Source organism: Haliotis cracherodii, unplaced genomic scaffold (assembly GCF_022045235.1).
Source record: "Haliotis cracherodii isolate W230 unplaced genomic scaffold, xgHalCrac1.p SCAF_13, whole genome shotgun sequence".
NCBI classification, from domain to species: Eukaryota; Metazoa; Mollusca; class Gastropoda; order Lepetellida; family Haliotidae; genus Haliotis; species Haliotis cracherodii.
Genome location: NW_027266268.1, coordinates 28397393 through 28418116, shown reverse-complemented (window position 1 = coordinate 28418116; position 20724 = coordinate 28397393). Strand labels below are relative to the sequence as shown.

General features: G+C 44.1%; 1 protein-coding gene across 2 annotated transcripts; it reads left to right on the top strand.

Annotated features, from left to right (window-relative positions):
* Window positions 1-483: 483 nt before the first annotated feature.
* On the top strand, window positions 484-15393 carry LOC139459142 (uncharacterized). Of its 2 annotated transcripts, none has more exons than XM_071240593.1 (6): window positions 484-548; window positions 10027-10346; window positions 13032-13241; window positions 13754-13854; window positions 14321-14464; window positions 15189-15393. In XM_071240593.1, the coding sequence occupies exons 1-6, from the start codon at window positions 511-513 to the stop codon at window positions 15249-15251; spliced, it is 876 nt and encodes a 291-aa protein (XP_071096694.1). In that variant the 5' UTR covers window positions 484-510; the 3' UTR covers window positions 15252-15393. The 2 variants fall into 2 exon arrangements, with proteins under 2 accessions (XP_071096694.1, XP_071096695.1); XM_071240594.1 differs by lacking the exon at window positions 484-548 and adding an exon at window positions 3485-3673.
* Window positions 15394-20724: the final 5331 nt, after the last annotated feature.

Here is a 20724-nt window from a genome sequence, read left to right as displayed (position 1 = left end):
ATTCAGCAGAGGTGTCCTTGAACCTTGAACAAGTGAATGAAAGTTTTTTTAACATTTGATAAAAGACGTAATTACGAGAAAACAGAGAGAGAGACAACAAAACAGGCACCGTATCACTGAATGACTAAATAGACATGTGTGGGAGCACAAAAACACAACAACAAACAAACAAATATTTCATCATTTCGATGCTTTTTAAGGTGATTTTACGTGCGCTCTTATCTGGCCATAACAAATTGAAGATAACATTCGCGACATGGTTTCCAAATGGAGAAATGTTATTTTTCAAAGATCATTTATATGGGACAAATAACATACACAGAGAATGTCCCACGTTCTGTATCATTTATATCTTCTACGAGGTCCTCATGAGCATGTATACCTGTCCTTGTTGGCTCAAATCAAGATGCCTTCACAACCTTTGTTACTTTGTTGAATTATTTGGATGAGCCTCGATCTGGTATTGATCACATGACAGAAGCACATGGGACCATGTGGTGAGAAGACCCCATGTTGGATTATCAGGATGACGAACACATTGCTAGGCAGTGAGTAGAATCATGACTTTGATTGCCATAATAGGCATAAATGTGCAAAGTTGCATCTGTTATATCATATGGTAATGCTGCATATTGTTATTGATGACACACTTTTGCAAATGTGTTTGTGGAACGGCAATGCTGCAACCCTACGAGAGCCCATAAGGACCATATTGGTATTTTGTTTTTTCTCTTTTAAAAGTCGTAATTACGAGAAAAAATACTTATAATAAGATTCTATTTATTGCTTTGTCATTATATCATGATGATTTTTTCATTATCCCCCGCCCCGACGAAGTTGGCGGGTGATATAGAAATGGGTTCCGTCCGTGTGTGCGTGTGTGCGTCCCGAAATCGTTTCCGGAGCACAACTCAGAAACCGTTAAATATTTCTCTACTTTGCATGTCTATCAGACTCATCCTGAACTGGTGCCTTTTGCTATTTAGGAGTTTTATAAATGTTTATTTTTTACGTTTCCATGGCAACAAGTTGGACTTAGGTTCTATAAGGGTGCTGTTCGTTTCCGGAGCGTTAACTCAAAAACCATTAAATACTTTCTTACAAAACTTTGCATGTCTACTAGGCACATACTGAACTGGTGCCTTTTACTATTTAGGAGTTTTATAAATTTTTATTTTTTACGTTTCCATGGCAATAAGTTGGATTTAAGTTTTAATATAGGGTGGGTTCACTTAGGGAGTATAACAAATAAACTGTTACATATTTCCTTGTCAACATTGCATGTCTATATATAAAGCACATACTGAACTGGTGCCATTTGATATTAAGGAGTTTTATAAATGTTTATTTTAGAATTTCCATTGCAGCTATTTTGACATGGCCTAAGAGAAATGTTGGGTCAGTTACCTGGTTTGGGACCATAACGTGTTAAAATGGCGGGGGATATAGATGACTTCGTCGACTATACGCTTGTTATCATTGTAAAAGTCGTAATTACGACTTTGTTCTCGTAATTACGACTTTGAAAAGTGAAAAAAAGAAAATACCAATATGCTCCTTATGGGCTTTAGTAGCAACCAACGTTGAACGTCTGTGTTTTGCAGGTTTTGTGAATCCCCCCCCCCCCTGTCCTCAAGGTGCCCAACGTACTACAGTATATCGTGTACCAAACTCTGGCGGCAATACATATTCTGTTGAACAACCAAGTACATCTCTGAAATATGTGTTTCAATGTTGTTCAATATCTGACTAATGTCTTCACCACGCGAAAGCAAACATTGATGGCAATGTACTTTCTTCTCAGTCATGAGTGGACCCGTGAAGATTCCGGGCTAGAATAGGTCTTCAGCAACCCATGCTGCCGTAAAGGGTGACTATGCTTGTCGTAAAAGGCGACTGACGGGATCGTGTGGTCAGGCTCGCTGACTTGGTTGATGCATGTCATCGATCCCAATTGCGTTGATCAATGCTCATGATATTAATCACTGGATTGTCTGGTCCAGACTCGATTATTTACAGACCGCCGTCATATAGCTGGATTATTGCTGAGTGCGGCGTTACAACAAACCAACAAACCAACCAACAGTCATGAGTGAGCCGGTTAAAAGGGATCATGATATTTGGTTATAGTATTCAGAAATGAGGTCCCTGCAATATTCAAAGTATGTGCGGGAAAAGGGCTGAAAATGACTAAGAAAATCTAATATAATTGGTAAGGACCTTGGTAAGAAGAATATCTCCGACTGAAACGCAAGGTCAATAGCGTCTAAGTGAAAGTTATGATGTCATAAGATACATATATGTGTGTGCGTTCTGTCTGTCTTACGGTCTTATATGATAGATGCGAGTAGTTCTTTTTCTGTAAAAAATGATTAGAAAATATGGGGGTTACCTGTGAAATAAGCAAAGTAACACAAGACGGCATCTAAACTATTTGGAAGTGGGTCTGCATCACATTCATATATGGGGGCGTAGGGGTAGCCTTGTGGTAAAGGCGTTCACTCGTCCCGCCGAAGGCCCAGTGTTCGGCCCCGTGAAGATCCGGGATAGAATAGGTCTTCAGCAACCCATGCTTGCCGTAAAGGGTGACTATGCTTGTCGTAAAAGGCGACTGACGGTATCGTGTGGTCAGGCTCGCTGACTTGGTTGATGCATGTCACCGATCCCAATTGCGTGGATCGATGCTCATGATATCAATCACTGGATGGCCTGATCCAGACTCGATTATTTACAGACCGCCGGCACATAGCAGGAATATTGCTGAGTGCGGCGTTAAACAACAAACAAATCAAACCAATCCAGATAGATTCATTGAACATTTGAATACATTATTCCGTTAAAGTGTCTAAATTTAGTATGGTGCTATCTTTATCTTCATTGAATACATAGTGTGTGTGTGTGTGTGTGCGCGTGTGTGCGCGCGTGCGTGCGTGTGTGTGTGCGCGTGTGTGTGTATGTGTGTGTGTGCGTGCAGGCGGGCGGGTGCGTGAGGGCGTGCGTGCACGGGTGGGTGGGTGTGATGGCAACTGCCGGCTGGCTACGGCACTGGTCCTTGTATAAGCCAGTCTCGACTATCTGCCGATGCAGATTCATTTGGGCGCGAAAGGCAAAAAAGCGGTGAAAACGGTAGGGGTGGATATTGAAAATCCACAAGCAATATCTACTAAATGTCCATTGTACGATTCCGACCAAGTGTTTATGACTTACATATTATGAATCAATTTTTGCATCAGCAATTTGAGGATGTCCTGTGTCATGATGACCCGGCACATTCCAACCAACTCGTCTGTGACCTCAGCCATAGCAGGCACGAGTTAAAAACTCGACACTCGCTCACGTCAACACTTGTAAACTGTATATCTTGAATCGGTGACCAAAAAGAAACCCCAAATCAAACAGAACATCGTCTGGCGGCCTTTGTCAGACAGCAGATAATGAGGACAGTCAGATGTACTTTACACACCCAGGAGTAGATCAAAATACACTTGTACGAGCTTGTTTCCTGCAGATGAGACGCATAGCGAGATAACGTTATTGGGTTGTTGAAAGAGGGTGTAGGCCGGTTGCTGTCCAATACAAACCCGCCGGGGCGTAATAGGTCATGTGACCTGGTATCAACTCTCACGTGATCATAGTTGATCTTCTGGAGGAGTAACGCAACGACTTACAAACCGTGAGTATATTCTGGCGATGGTCATTATAAAACTTGAACCTCTAGTGATGACCCGTTTCAACGTGAATATTTAGCGTGTGCACTGAAACTTGTTCTGTCACGGTGTGTACATGGAAATGGGTGTGCCGCGACCTTTCCAGATGAACGAATTTACTGCATGTAGGGCGATGTCAAGGTTAAACAAGGATATCACTTCATCTGATCTATATAGCATAGTCTGTGAGACACCACTAGACGACTCACTAATTATTGTCATGCTATCACTGCGCACGTGAAGGATGTGGCTTCATTTGATGAAGCTGCCATATCTCGGCTCTCTCACAAATGTCCGCTCGTCACTGACATGTTTCCGGCATATTTGTTTCTGCACTTGTGGACGTGACTGAAATCCAAACATCCCTCACACTGCTTGTCTCTACGCTGTGGCTAAACACGAGCGTATGTCCCTCTTGCGTTGTTTATAGATACACTACATGTATGTCTGTGCGACCGCCCGTGGTCTTGGTGATAGAGCGTCTCGTCCGACAGGTCGGTGGTCCGACCCGGGCCGCGTCATACTAACGTTAGACGATAGTACTTGTTGTTACCCTGCTCGGCATAGGGGAATAAGACAAAACCTGGTCGTCTCGGAATCGGTATGTGTTTAAGCGGGATTTCCAGGTGAAAAGTGCGGCATGCTATCTCAGTGGGCTAGCACAATGAAATCGGTATTAAACCTAGGTGGCAGCACACACGCTCACACACACGCACACACGACTGCCTCCGTGGTCTAGTGGTAGAGCGTCCGCCCGGAGAGCGGAAGGTCCGGGGTTCGATCCCCGGCCGCGTCATACCAAAAGACGTTAAAAGATGGTACTTGTTGTAAACCTGTCTGGCGCTCGGCATTAAGGGGCTAAAACAAGGACTGGTCGGCTTGGAGTCAGTATACTGTGTCTGATTGGGATATTCATGTTAAACTGCGGCATGGTATCTCAGTGAGCTAGCACTATAAATCGGCATCAGTCCGGACTAGTACAAGCAGTCACACACACACACACACACGTGCTTGCACGTCGCTATATATAAGTGCAATAATCTTGGACCCCCATTTCACCTCACACACACACACACACACACGTACGTTTGCATGCATGTCGCTATATAAGTTTAATAATCTTGAACACGTTTAACCCACCCATGCCTACCCACCATCTAATAGTCCCCTCGCACTATTTACCTGTACACCACTTGGGGATGCTGGGTTAGAATTGCTCCCTAGCAAACTGTGCTCGTTGTAAGAGGCGACTCAGTTGATCGGGTGGTCCGGCTCAGTGAATTGGTTGATTGCGTGTCATCGTACCCCGACGGCATGGATCATTGCTCGCGATATCGATATCGATATCGATCACTGGATTGTCGGTCCAGACTCGTACATTTAAAGGTCGTCGTCGTGTAGCTGACTATTTCTGAGTGGGGCGTTTAAGAATAAATAAACAAGCACGTTGATCTGTACACTGTCTGCGCTCTATTACCTATCGCTCTCACTTCTATAACTATGTTTACGCTCTGCTGCATGTCCCTCTCACATTCAATTCTACAACTGGGGCGGTGGGGTAGCCTAGTGTTTAAAGCGTTCGAGCGTCACGCCGAAGACCCGGGTTCGATTCCCGACATGGGCACAATGTGTGAAGCCTATTTCTGGTGTCCCTGCCGTGATATTGCTGGAATATTGCTAAAAGCGGCGTAAAACCATACTCACTCACTCACTCATTTCTACAACTATGTTTACGCTCTATTACATGTCCCTCTCACATTCATTTCTATAACTATGTTTACGCTCTATTGAATGTGCCTCTTGCACTATTTATTTCACCCGAAAAGATCCCGGTGAGAGTTGGTCTTTAGCAACTCATAATTGTCGTAAGGCGAATGACGGGATCAGGTTGATACTCTCGCTGATTTGGTTGACGCATGTCATCGTACCCAAGTTGTGTACATCGATGCTCATGATGTCAATCACGGGATAGTCTGGTCAAGACAAGATTTGTTTCATACAGACCGCCGTCATATAGCTGGGATATTGCTAATTGCAACATGAAGAAACTATTTAGCTAATGTTTGTGGTGGTATGGTATTCCGTGCTCCGGTGGGACACGGTGGCAGATATCGACGGCTTCAAGTAATTTTTGTCAGCACCATACCCGTGCTCGTGGGTTTCATCAAAGTGGTAAACGTCTAAGGCCTGCATCACTTCGGGCTTTTCTCCCACATCAAGCGGACACGCTGTGATGTAACTGGAATACAGTTAAACGCGGCGTTACCCAACTCACTCAAGTGAGTATCCATCACCAAAGTCTTACTTGCTTCCAAACGCATATGAGCATAACTCAATGACTATGTTTTACCTTACCTGACGCTACACAGTGCTTTAGCTTCCCTACCTTATCCAAACAGACAGTACTGGAACGAAGAGACAGTTTAAGCAGACTACAGCCCGTGCCTAGGCATCCACGAGTTATCCCCCTTGGCCCCTACTCCTCATATTCTTCTGTCTGCCCTACGGACAGACGTGTACAGGAGTTCAACTTACCTTGTTAATTATCTTCTTATTTCGATTTTAGGTGGCGTTACTTCCATGTATCCTTTCCATGCTTGATATATCCGCTTGTGTGCGGTTTATAGCTTGTAGTTCGATTAATTTTTTTATTCGTGGCTTCGTAACGTCGCGCGTTTCGCGCCTTGGTCGCCATTTTAACGTTTACGAGGTTGCGCGTGTATGTCCTTTTTTTTGCTATAGTTTTCTTAAGCTAATGGTGAATCTCTCATTTATTTTGTTGATTATGCCTTTCTCTTGACATAATTCCTATTTATTACGCGTATTATGTTTTTGAATTGCTTCAAGTCGCGCTTCACACTGTTGTGATTGTGTGTTTGTGAGCTTTGTTCACATATTGTCCAGTAACATGTTTTGCTTCATATGTGTTTCTGTTCGTTACACTTATGCGCTGTTTACATTTTTTGCAGAATGTATACTATGCGTTGTGCTTTATGTAAAGGACCCGAGTCGGGGAAAGACCCACATCCTCTTTGCCCCTGCTGCAAGCTTGCGTGCTCGTTTGATCATTGCTGCTCTGTTTGCGCTCTCATGTAACAATTACTGACTTTAATTAGGAAGATGCCTGGTACTTCGCCGCTACCAACCTCTCTCTCCGTCGAATCCGGCCCCTGCGCCTTCGGATCCGACTACGCTGACGATGGTTCCTTCGGGTGCTCCTCCCCAATCTACGCCATCTGCGCCGCTTGATTTTATGAATTCTGTGGCCTTTTGTGCCTTTTGGGATTACTTCTTCAGCATCGTCCAGACGACATGCTTTGACTCACGTCAGCTCGCTCCCGCCAGTCGCAGGGTCGGTGTTCCCGCGCCTCGTGAAATATTTCGTCCCCCCGTTCTTCTGTATACTCCTGACGACTCTACTGCTGCCTTTGTCAAGCACCTTCGTCAGCTATCGCCGGGAAAGGTCACCAGTTAACTCCGGATCGTACTCAGGCGTCACCGGATCGTCACCAACCGGCGCCGGACCCTCGCCTCGTTTCATCGCACCGAATCGTCGTCAGCTATCGCCAGACCGTTGCCAGTGCTCCCCGGATCGCCAGCTATCTACGAATCGTCGCCAGCTATCTACGAATCGTCGCCAGCTATCGACAGGCCGTCGCCAGCTATCGACAGGCCGTCGCCAGCGATCGCCGCATCGCCAACTATCACCGAATCGTCGTCCGCTATAACCAGGGTTGCCAGTGCTGGCCGGACCGTTGCCAGTGCTGGCCGGACCGTCGCCAGCGATCGTCCTTTCTCTGCCAAGGGACTTACATCCGTTCCTGGAGTGGTGCCTAGTCCCATCGACTTTTTGGCTGTTCATCTGGCCTACAGTCTCCCTCTTCTGATACGAGCCTGTCACATTCCAGGTTGTCGCAACGTCTTTGGTGACTCCCTGTCAAGACCCGATCGTCCGTCCCCCACAGAGTGGATACTCCATCCGGAAACCTTCCGGTTCTTGTGCCATCGTTTGGGGACTCCCAACGTGGATCTCTTCGCAACGGTGTGCAACCACCAATTGCCGCGGTACGTGTCTCCTGTCCCAGACCCAGCTGCTTGGGAGGTAGACGGCCTCGCTCTGTCCTGGGTCGGCCGAAGCGGGTACGCTTTTCCGCCCCCAGTTCTTCTCCTCCGGGTCATTCAATAGGCGGCCCGGACCTGTCCTCTGGATCTGATTTTGGTCGCGCCTAACTGGCCATCCCGAATTTGGTTTCCCAAGGTCCTTCAGCTCGCGGAAGGACCCGTGTTGCGGCGTGGCAAAATCTGCTGCTCAATCCTCACACCTGACAACCGCATCCAGACCCCGACGGTTACAGTCTGCACGTTTGGCGTGTCTCCAGAAGTCACTGATCGCTAAAGGTTTTTCAGGTCCTGCTGCGGCGTCTGTTTCCAGAACTCATCGTCCCTCCACTTGCTCCCTATATGATGACAAGTGGCGGTCGTTCCAGGCCTTCTGCTTGTCCAGGCACATCGTTCCAGTTGAGGCTACCGTTCCACAAGTGGCTGACGTTTTTTGTTTTCCTTATACAATCCCGTCACCTGGCTGGTTCCACGATTGCGACCTATCTTGCTGCGCTCAATTATGTCCTCAAGATCGCTAGAGGTTCCAGCCTATCATCGGTCCCGGCCCTTTTTGCCATGGTCCGAGGTTTTCCACTGGAGGACTAGACAAAGAAGTTCCGCCCCCAGCTTGGGATCTCAATGTTGTTTTAAAGGATTCACGCCGGGCTCCGTAAGAGCCACTTGCGTCTGCCTCGTTTGAAGATCTCACCTTGAAGACTTCCTTTCTCCTGGCCCTTGCAGCAGCTGCCAGGGTTAGTGAGCTTCATACCCTGGATGTGACCCGTGTCCGGTTCGACCAGCATCTTCACGGTTTGGTTCACCTTGGCCTTTGCTGGGACTTTATCGCCAAAACTCAACTGCCCGGCCAACCCGATCGGCAGTTTCACGTCCCATCTCTTTCGGAGATCGTCGGCCCGGATGATGACCTGGATCTCGCCCTCTGCCCAGTTTGGGCCCTCCGACGTTATCTTTAGGTGTCTCAGCAACATCGCAAGCAGCGACAGAGACTGCTCATCCCTGCTATCCTGAGGGCTTATCGTTACCACCACCAACAGCAGACTCCAATCCACATGAGATCCGTGCCCTGTCTTCCTAGCTGACCCTCCATGCTAACGTCTCCGTCCGATCCATCATGGGGGGGTGCTTCTGGTCATCTACTACTGTCTTCGCCAGGCATTATCTTCGCAACATTTCGGTGGAGGGTACGCATAGCTTTGGTCCACTTGTCCTGGCCCAGCAGCTGACCAACCCCTGACGCCATTGACCATGCCGATTCCGAGGAACGTGGCTGTCTGCGGCCCCACTGGCCCCGCTGACGCCTATTGCCAAGATAGAGCCATCCCTTGTGCTGTTCCTCTTGGGTTACTGGGTACTGTTATGTCGGTACCTAGTAAAGTTTTGGTCCCGTTTTTCCCCCTCTTTTTGAGCCGGACACGGAATACCTTCGATTTACCCTCTGCCAAGCATTGTTCACTCTACCGTCAGACCACCATTCTGTCCCGAGAGGGGGCGGTCGGGTTGCCTAGTGGTTAAAGCGTTCGCTCGCCACGCCGAAGACCCGGGTTCGATTCCCGACATGGGTACAATGTGTGAAGCCCATTTCCGTGATATTGCTGTAATATTGCTAAAAGCGGCGTAAAACCATACTCACTCACACTCTGTCCCGAGAGGGCTTGACCTGCATCTTATCCCCTTGCCTGCCGTTCCGGGAGCCGTGACCTTGCTGTCTCCTGCTGGGTTTCCTGCCAGACGGTTGAGTTGTGCTGCTTCAGGGTGCCTGGTGCTTCTCACGGTAAGCCCGCCTTCCATCAGTCGAATAAAGCACTGTGTAGCGTCAGGTCAGGTAAAACATGAGCATTTCTGATTAAATGCAAATGTTTTTATACTTACCTGACGCTACACCTATAGGCCCACCGGACTCCATCCTCCTCCGCCTTACCGATGTCATCCAGTGATGAATATGAGGAGTAGGGGCAAACGGGGATAACTCGTGGATGCCTAGGCACGGGCTGTAGTCTACTTAAACTGTCTGTTCGTTCCAGTACTGTCTGTTTGTATAAGGTAGGAAAGCTTAAGCACTGTGTAGCGTCAGGTAAGTATAAAAACATTGCATTTAATCAGAAATGCTCATATATGACTATATGCTTTGATATTTTCCTATAGATGTAAGCATTCTTGAAACCACATGGCTGTATTTTCACCGATGTTTTCTGTGTAGACTGGTGATGTCTGACAAGGCTCCCCCCGCCCATGGGAAGTACGGCCCTTTAAGCAGAAGAAACCCTGTGTACCGGAAGCTTCGCGAAGTGCATGACCTTGCGCAAGAGAAGAATATCGATGAAACCATCACAAAGGAGCTCGGGGAGGCAATAGGAATAGCTGAACGCCGAGAGCTGTACATCGACAAGCACTGTTCCCTGGAGAGCGATACGTTGCGGGAAATTCGAATTTTTACAGAGCAAAAGGACTGGGCAGAACCCGAGAAGCTGGGCCAATGCAAGAGGTTGGCAGCAGGAATGATGACTGGGAAGGTGGAAGGTAAAACTAGTTGTCAAGGACATTGCATATAATTTGCATCTTCGCGAGGCAAGCGTTGGTTGGTTTGTTGTTTAGTTTATTGTTTAACGCCGCACTCAGCAATATTCCAACTAATTGACTGCGGTCTGTAAATTATCGAGTCTGGACCAGACAATCCAGTGATTGATATACTTAGCATCGATCCACTCAATTGGGATACGATGACATGCATCAACCAAGTCAGCGTCTCTGACCACCCAATCCCGTCAGTCGCCTCTTACGACAAGCATTATCGCATTTTACGGCAAGAATGGGTTGCTGAAGACCTAGTTTACCCCGGATCTTCATGGATCCACTAGCCTTTATCAAATCCTAGGTTCCACCTTGCTATTTCAAGCCTACTCTAAAACATAGAGGACTATCGCACATATGGATAGTCAAATCAGAACGTTTAACAATATCACTTCCCGGGTTCCGAAAATGTGATCGTTGCTCTAGCCACAGCAATCGCCTGTCAAATACTATTCCAATAATTCATCGTGGACAACTATTTTTTAAGTGGTTGAAAGTTATCAATCAACTCGCTCGTGTATTTAAATGTATGCGAGTGGAAACTTCATTGTTTTTTAACGCGATCGACTGAACGATTATCGCAGTTACTGAGATGCAACCCTATTTTGAGAAGACCCCTGCTGAAGCTTCCGCGTGAAGTGATACTGTGTAGTCTGTCCGCCTTTATTGCTTTATAATTGAATTGCGGCAATAATCTGTCATCTGTTTGTCTATCATGGATAAAGTTTGAATCTTTTCGTTATCTGCTCGACCAAGTCGCCTGCTATCGTTGAGAAGCGATAAGAACTATATCGATATCGATAAGCGATAAGGACACCGATCCGTTTTCATCACAAGGGACACATCGTGTTCTACTTGGTATTGGGCTATGACTGAGCCACGAAAAGTAGGATCGAAATGGCAGGGTGAAAACTAGTCTTTAATAGAGACTACAGGGCCCACTTGCACAAAGCGATCTTAGTGCTAAGACTATTGTAAGCCTATGTTAAAGTATGGGAATTACGATAATCTTAGCGCTAAGATCGCTTTGTGCAAGTGGGCCCTGGACTCTTTGTCTCAGGAAGATGATCATGTGTAGTAGCAAAGACATTTTAGGCCCATACTCATAATATTGTAACCGATTTTAGTGTGGAGGCAAAATCAAAGGTCCAAGACACTGGTTACAGGGTGAGAACGTTTTATTCCTTTGTCAATTAACACACCCTGAAACAATATATCATTCAAAAAATACAGCGTCATACAATATTCTCGAGGTGTAAAAACAGTCCATTACACATATTAAGTGAAACATGAATGACAGATTATATGACAATACAACAAGGGGAGATAACTCCTTGATTAACTCATATCTTCAAATTAAATATATACGGGACTCGGACATTTTATGGCCGCTACAATTACAAACGCATGGAACACATTAAAACAACTTAGGCTAAAATCACATTCGCACTTACATTCACATATACACTATTCTTCCTCTCATATATGACACCAGTCAATCAAACACTCAAACATGCAACAATTCACTTGTAGGGAAAATATAAATACCTGAATGAATTAGATGAGTCATTTCATATTTTTTCACATTAATTCTATCCTCCGAAATGCACCAAAACCTGACTAAAGTAATGTTTTGGGTCAGATTTACCATTATTAAGGTTGAATTTACTGGTTTTAATTATACCCACACAATACAAATATAACATATAAATTGTACACACTTATGAACCAATGTAAAAGATTAAACTAACCTGTGAGGTATTTGCATCTGGTAATGACTCCATGGTATTACAATTCTGATGGTGCAAAGGGTGAATGTGAAGTGCAGATTTGAATCAAGAAAGAGGACAAGAGTTTGAATGATCCAACCGGTGTTGATTAAATCAGGCCACGTGATAATGTGGTAGCCCTACCTGTCTACCCTTAATTTTATTAGAATGAAACTAACTATAGAGCTAATAATAGATCCCTGAAACTCTGAAACCTTCTGTGTCCTTATAATTATACTGTTTGATAGGGACTCTTGCTTGACAACGGTATAAGGATCGATACGGAAACGTCGCTTTTCATAGTATTAAAGAAGTTGTTTTCCATAAAATTGTGTCCGCCTTGTCTTATAATTATGGTCTGTATCAAAATGACCAAACCTGTTGATAGAAAAAAAACATTCATTAGTTAAAACCTGCAATTCTTAAAGCAATAGTCATTATACAAAATTTAATCAACGCAACGCTCAAATGACTTAAAACTAATATTTACATACAATAGTATGTATCTGCCACAATATTATATTCCTTCATACCAAACGAAATCAATGGTGCCAATCTTTCCCCGTCATATCCAGTCGTCTAAGGCACAGCGATTCGCTGTGCAGAGTTGCGTCCCTTGGGCACGCCAGAAACCTATGATTGTGGGTTCGAATGTCAGCACCATACCCGTGCTCGTGGGTTTCACCGAAGTGGTAAACGTCTGAGACCTGGATCACTTCGGGCTTTCCTCCCACATTAAACTGACACTCCGTGATATAACAGGAATACTGTTATAACCCGTTAAACCCAACTCACTCACTCTTATCTTTACACATTCGAAAATTGAACAATACATTTCATTCATCCTCAATTTTCCTCATCCTAGGCGAATTCCTCAAGTTCCTGGTGAGCATGCAACAGGCTAAGCGCATCCTTGATGTTGGCATGTTCACCGGGTACAGCGCCCTGGCAATGGCGGAAGCTATTCCACCCGATGGAGTGGTGATCACGTGCGACACAGAGCAGTACCTGGAGGAGATCAACCGCAAGAAGTTCGACGAATCTCCTCATGGGACGAAGATAGACATCAGAATTGGTTTGTTTGTATCAATCTACGCGGGATCAGATCGAGGAGTTGGTGGTGTTTATAGCTAGTCTGTGATTTTGAACCTCCTAAGTTTAGCTTACCGAAAATACTTTTATTTTATTTCAAACGAATGGACATTTTATTTCTGACGTTAACGAATGGAGGTGTGTTTGGGGTGGGGTTGGGGATGGTGTGTGTAGGGTGGGGTGTGGGGTGGTGGGGGTTGGGTATTTAAATTGAATCTTTATTTTGTTCAGCATTCTGCCCCAAGTGAATAGTTTGTTGGTAATGTGATATATATTTCTACATTTAAGTATTATTAGTGAAAATGAATAGCTTGTTTGAAAATAGTTTGTTGTATACAGGTGGGAACAAAACAAAATTCAACCAACACAACCACCCTATCACCACGCCAAACACACTCAAACACACATAAATCAAATGGATGCGCCCTTACGTCGGATGAATAACTCATCAACGTCGATGTGGCAATGTTGAGGATGATGTTGCTACTGTTGCAGGTCATGCCAAGAACACAATGCTGAGTCTGGCTGATGAGGGACAAAAGTTTGATTTCATCTTCGTGGACGCAGACAAAGAGTCGTACCTTGACTATTACAACGTGAGTCACCATTGTGACGTTGAATGACGCTTGACGTCGTTAAAAATACGACAAAATTTCAATGATGGTTTTACCGAAATCTCCCAGCATATGATGAAACGTACTCACAACATATTCTGCAGAGGGAGAGAGTACATATTCATATTTTTAAATAAAAAGATACTGCATCATTAAATATACATAATGTGTTAATAGTGTGAATTGTCAAACATGCTCATATCATCCTATATTAAAACATTGAATACCTGAGGTTATTATTTTCACGGCCCATTTCTGGTGTCCCCCGCCGTGATATTGCTGGAATATTGCTAAAGCGGTGTAAAACCAAAGTCCTTCACTCACTATTATTTTCCCGACCGAACTATCATGGCAACATGTGACGTAATCCATTGTTTGATTACGTCACTGCAATCAAGATTGTAAATAATTACCATCAGTATATTAATAATTTATTGGTTTTGCCAAGGTTATAATGGATCAAGGTTTACTGGCTGCAAATGGCACGGTCGCTTTTGACAACGCTTTTCGTGGAGGGAGTTCCTATTTGACTGAAAGTAGCCCAACTGACGCCCTGAACAGACAAGTTGAAAAGGATCCGAGGGTTAGGAGGGTAGGTACATGCTAAACAAGCACCATCCTAATGTACATACCCCATTTCGGAAGAGAAGACCCTAGTTTTTACTAAGAGCTACCCCAATGAACATACCCCAGATCAGGAGGGTGGGTGCATATTTCCATCGAGAGGCACCCCAATCAATTCACTCTGAGGTTAGTAATGCAAACATATGCGGACGGAATCAGAAGAACAATGCGTGAGTAACGTTGTTCTCTCATGGCATTTGACCCGTGAAGATCCAGGGTAAAATAGGTCTTCAGCAACCCATGCCTGCCGTAATAGGCGACTATGCTTGTCATAAGGGGTGACTATGGGGATCGGGTGGTCAGACTCGCTGACTTGGTTAATTCATGTCACCATGCATGTCTTCGTATCTCAAACGCATTGATCGATGCTCATGATGTCAATCACTGGATCCAGATTATTTACAGACCGCCGTCATATACCTGGAATGTTGCTGGGTGCGTTAAACGACGAACTTACAAAAGGACATCGTCTGTCCTGGTCTACCCAGGGGTGTAATCCACAATCTGTATGTGTAAGCGGAGTGCGGCGTTAAACAACAAACAAACACACAATGTTTTGGGTATAACTTGTCATTACGAAAGGTATAATGCACTGCTTTCACTTTCAATAGTACTGTTCATGCTGTTTTACCATTGACGTTGTCCAGATGTACACTTTCCCTATGACGTAACTGATACGTCATCATTTGCAGATCCTGGTGCCCATCCGTGACGGCGTGCTGCTGATCCGCCGGACCGAGGAGACCCTGGTCTAGAAGACGACGCTGTTTCCCAATAAGGGAACAAACATCAACACTTATTATTATTCTTCATATTGTTAGAAATAATATTATGCTTCATATTGTTTGAAATAATATTACGTTTCATATTGTTGGAAAATTAAAATAAATATTCTGCCTATAAAATTATGTTGTAATGTTTTTTTTGTGAATATGGATCATAGTTTTAATTAAAGAACTATCTTGTTTTGCAGCTGTAGCTGAAAAATATATCTGGTCTCAATACAAAATCCCTAACACCTACAATAACAGTGGGGGATCGGGTGGTCAGGCTCGCTGACTTGGTTGATGCATGTCATCGATTCCAATTGCGTGGATCGATACTCATGATATTAATCACTGGATTGCCTGGTCCAGACTCGATTATTTACAGACCACCGTCATATAGCTGGAATATTGCTGAATGCGGCGTTAAACAACAAACCAACCAACAAACAAACAAACACGCCGATATCTTTGATAACCGGACACATGAGCCTTAGTTATTTCATAAATACAAATGCATACTAATGTATAGACCGATAGATATAGTATGGTAAATGACAGTCTTTGTGTCCTCATAGAAAATAAGATATCTGGTTACAAGCAGTAACTACATCACATATAATGCGGAATTATCTCCGACCGCCTACGTGGTCTAGTGGTAGAGCGTCTGCTCGGTGTGCTGAAGGGCGGGTGTTCGACGGATGCAACACTGCACAGCGAACTGCGGCGCCTTTTGACGACTGGGCCACCCGTGCCCCACAATGTTCATACACAGTCGATCATAACACTTATAGCATGCACTACAGATATATACTCTTCAAAAAAAGAAACTTGATATATATGTAAAACCACTTTTTGCCAAATATCTAAAATAATTACATTAAATGAGAACCAAATAAGTCATACAGGAAGATGATGTGTCTATACTTCGCGAAAACACATGCAAAGCACATAAACGTAGCGTTTGGGGATCAATTTTACAGCTTAATCCAAACGCAACCGCCTGGAAAAAAACGAGCACAGGATCCTGCATTCAGGCCCCCCTGCTGAATGGGTATAAAAATCCAAATCAACGGCAATCATACAGTCCTTATAACGGCAGTAGAGGCGGTGACAGAATGCCAAGACTGAATGCAGCTCAACGGAACAACGCCATTGGGAGATTACAAGCTGGAGCAACTCAGCAAGAAGTGGCCAGGCACTTTGGCGTATCCAGACAGACAATCTCAGCACTGTGGACCCGATACAACAACACCATCAGAGTTGACGACAGACCAAGGTCAGGAAGACCAAGGGTGACAACCCAAGCACAAGATCGATACATCCGGCTGCGACACCTCCGATACCGCACTACCACAGCTACGTCTACAACCACACAGATCCATGGGGTACGCAGAATATCAGATCAAACGGTACGCAACAGACTGAGGGAGGCTGGACTTTTTGCACGAAGACGTGTTCGACGTCTGCTTTGGTGCCAACAGAGGGTTAGATGGGCACGTGCAAGGTCGAGAAATGTACTGTTTACTGATGAGTTCCGTTTCCTACTCACACGTGCTGATGGGCGCGCACGTGTCTACAGACGTCGGAGTGAACGTTACGCCCCCAACTGTGTGCAGCAGGTTGTCCCATTTGGCGGCGGGAATGTCATGGTATGGGCCGGAATTCATCAAGGTGGTAGGACGCCTCTCGTGTATGTGGCAGGTGCATTGACAGGTGTGCGTTACAGAGACTTGATCCTACAGCCTTGCGTTCTTCCTCACGTCAACGTTCATGGCGGACAGTTCCAGCAGAACAACGCTCGACCGCATATTGCACGTGTTGTCAGGACTTCTTACACCATAACAACATCCAGACATTACCTTGGCCAGCCTGGTCACCAGATTTGTCCCCGATTGAGCATCTGTGGAACGAGTTGGATCGACGCGATCGCAGAAGGAATCCACCGCCCCAAACACTTCCGGCGCTTCTTGATGCACTGACAACTTGATTGCATCTATGGGTCGTCGGTGTCAAGCGGTGATTGATGCACGGGGTGGGGGCAACCGATACTGACATTTGCTGTACCCCTGTGACATTAAGTATATCGTGTACGTGTGTCTGTCTAGTGACACGATTAATGTTTTGAACATTGTGTACATTGATCTTCAAACAGTGTTTCAATTATGGTTTCTGTGTCCTATTTTGAAACAATCGCATTATATTACATTTTGAAAGTCAGTGTCAAGTTTCTTTTTTTGAAGAGTATACATATAAATATACACGCGCCATACTTTGACCAAAAAGCATTTGATGGTGTTTCCCTCATGGTCTAGATCTGTTTACAATATTTCGGCGAATATATATAGGGACGGCTGTGCCATATGTCTGTTGCATTGCTTGGAGAATATATCGCCAAGTTTCCATGACATAATCCTCCATCAATTTCTAAGAATTTGGCGATTTCTGCAAATATTTGTTTTATGTTGACATGCACGGATACATTTGATCGCATATAACATCAAACAATTCAATTCAATAAACACCAGTTGAATTGTAATAGGTCGTCAGGTATATGCCACACCCGTCGTCCTAATTGGTATGCGGAACCAACCCTTAATGTCATAGGTATTACAGGCATGCGGTTGAACAGCTTGAACAGAATATGCTGTCATTGGATCTGTTTCTGTGAACACCCTGCAGTTCATTTGCTGTCGGAGGCGAGTTTCACTATCATTTTAGGTGTGACGATCTTCTCCGACATCTACTTATTCATATAGAAAGGAATTGTTATATGTGGTCAAATATGTTTAAATAACGTAAAACATTATCATCTTCGACAAATAAGTCCAGACAGATTCGGCCCAAGAAGATCCGGGGTAGAATAGGTCTTCAGCAACCCATGCTTGCCGCAAAAGGCGACTATGCTTGTAGTAAGAGGCGACTAACGGGATCGGATGGTCAGGCTCGCTGACTTGGTTGATTCATATCATTGATCCCAATTGCGTGGATCGATCCTCATGATGTCAATCACTTGATTGTCTGGTCCAGACTTGATTATTTACAGACCGCCGTCATATAGCTGTAATATTACTGAGTGCGGCGTAAAACAACAAACCAACCAACCAACCATTATATTCAAAGTCCCACCTTCCATTCATAAGTACGGACCGAGGTTAGAACGTGATATAGTTGCAGAAAACAACTTGAATATATATATACATCGAGTACTAACAGGTGGTCGGAACGTGATACATTAACAATAGCTTCAATTTCAATCACTTTTAGGAACAATAGAAGGCGGCCAGAACGTGATGTTCGAACTCACATCAAAAGCCAATAGAACAATAGACAACATTGTTCAAAGACAATAGAGGCGCTGCCCGTGGGCAGTGGGATACTTCCACATGAAAGATATGCATGCATATGTGATTGTTTGATTGACAACGAAAATATATTACTATAGGTTTTATACCCTTTCTTATCTATAACATCATAATTATTCCTCGTTTTGTGTTGATAATTAAATTTGATTCTATTTCATATTTATTTGATTGAAAGTTATGCATGCATATGTGATTGTTTGACTGACAAAGAGATCAAAGAGATCAAAGAGATCAACGGGATCAAAGACAATGGGAGGGTAGGTACTTCCACGATATCTACTGCTGATATAGTTATAGTTAGATAGATGTTGGCGAATGGTGGGAGGATGGATTATGTATATAAGCATGCGCATGGATCCATGATGGCTGACGTAGACATAATGAGATGGCTGTAGGGATAAAGGGGAAAGATGAATGCGATGTGTGTATGCGTGCGTGCGTGCGTGCGTGCGTTGTGATACGAGGGTTGGCGAACATGTAGCGAGATAATTTTCTAAGTAGGTTAATTAAGTGGTTGAGGATGTGACAGGTATGAGTATTGATACATGCAGACTTGGGGTTGGGGGACTGGGTGTGTCTGTACTGATGTCTTTTGTTTCACTCACTTATAGTGTTTTCTTTTACTCAATACATTATTACGCATCTTAATGACTGAAAATATGGTGTCTCAAAGGCCATACTGGCCGGGCATTCTACATATGTACCCTAACTACGTAGCCATTTTTATGCTGTACAATTCTTCTTCTTCTTCTTCTTCTTCTTCTTCTCTCTCTCTCTCTCTCTCTCTCTCTCTCACTCTCTCTCTCTCTCTCTCACACACACACACACACACACACACATTAATTGTTATATTAACTGTATCCTCGAGAGTCAGTAAGAAACTAGAAATAACTGCCTTTGTTCTGTAAATCTCACCAAGTTTCAACTTTCGCCTCTTCCTTTGTGGAATGAGGTTTCACACTTGTAAAATGATCTCTGTTATCTGTCTGTACCATCAAATAAACTGCCCTCTCTCCCTGCAGTTTTCCCGTCCCATAATGCCAAGCAGGTGACCCACAAGGAGGAATACGGCCCCCGCTCAGTCCAGTTGATGAGTTAAACTGTGCCAAGCACAATATGTTGTGAATACGTAGCCTTGCTGTGGCCAAATATTTTGTAACAATTTGGCAAACTTTGATATGTAAACAATTCATATAATTCAGTGTTATTTCATCTTAATATATCAGTTGAATCCCACTTGATCTTTGAAGATCCGAGGTAGAATAGGTCTTCAGCAACCCATGCTTGCCGTTATAGGCGACTATGCTTGTCGTAAGAGGCGACTAAAGGGATCGGATAGTCAGGCTCGCTGACTTGGTTGATGCATGTCATTGTATCTCAATTGCGTGGATCGATGGTCGTGATATCAATCACTGGATTGTCTGGTCCAGATTCGATTATTTACAGACAACCGTCATATAGCTGGAATATTGCTGCGTGCGGCGTTAAACAAAGAACAACAAAAACGGAAAAAACGGATCCTACTTACTTTGTGGATACCATAACAATACAGCAAACCAATTGATCATTTGAGCTAGCTAAATATAAAAAAATACTCGATAGTCATAATTCCCACTTTTGGTCCCACGTGAAATGTTCTTCATGATTACTGTAAATCATGAAATTATCGCAATAATAAGTCAGCACATTAATGCGAGTATAGAACCCTGGCCTAAAATGCGTCATGACATTTATGAGAGTAGCCTTGCAAAAATCACTGTAGACCAATGTAGTATTGGCTGATAGACGTTCGACCGAATAATATCATTTGATAACTTCAACTGTTCATTTCCATTATTGTATGTTACATAGATAATATGTTCATGGGTTTCTTCACTGAACGTATAGTGTTGAGGACTGCTTCAGTTGAGGATAAGTAACATAAATAACGATGATATTATTGTGTTGTTGTTGCCATTATTATTCCTTCAGATTATTAAAAAGAGTTATTATGTTTTCATATTAAACATAGAGAAAGAGGTATCTATATTGTGGAGATTATTTTTTAGCATCGGCATTGTTAACATAATTCTTAAAGATATTATGTTTTGTTTACTGTC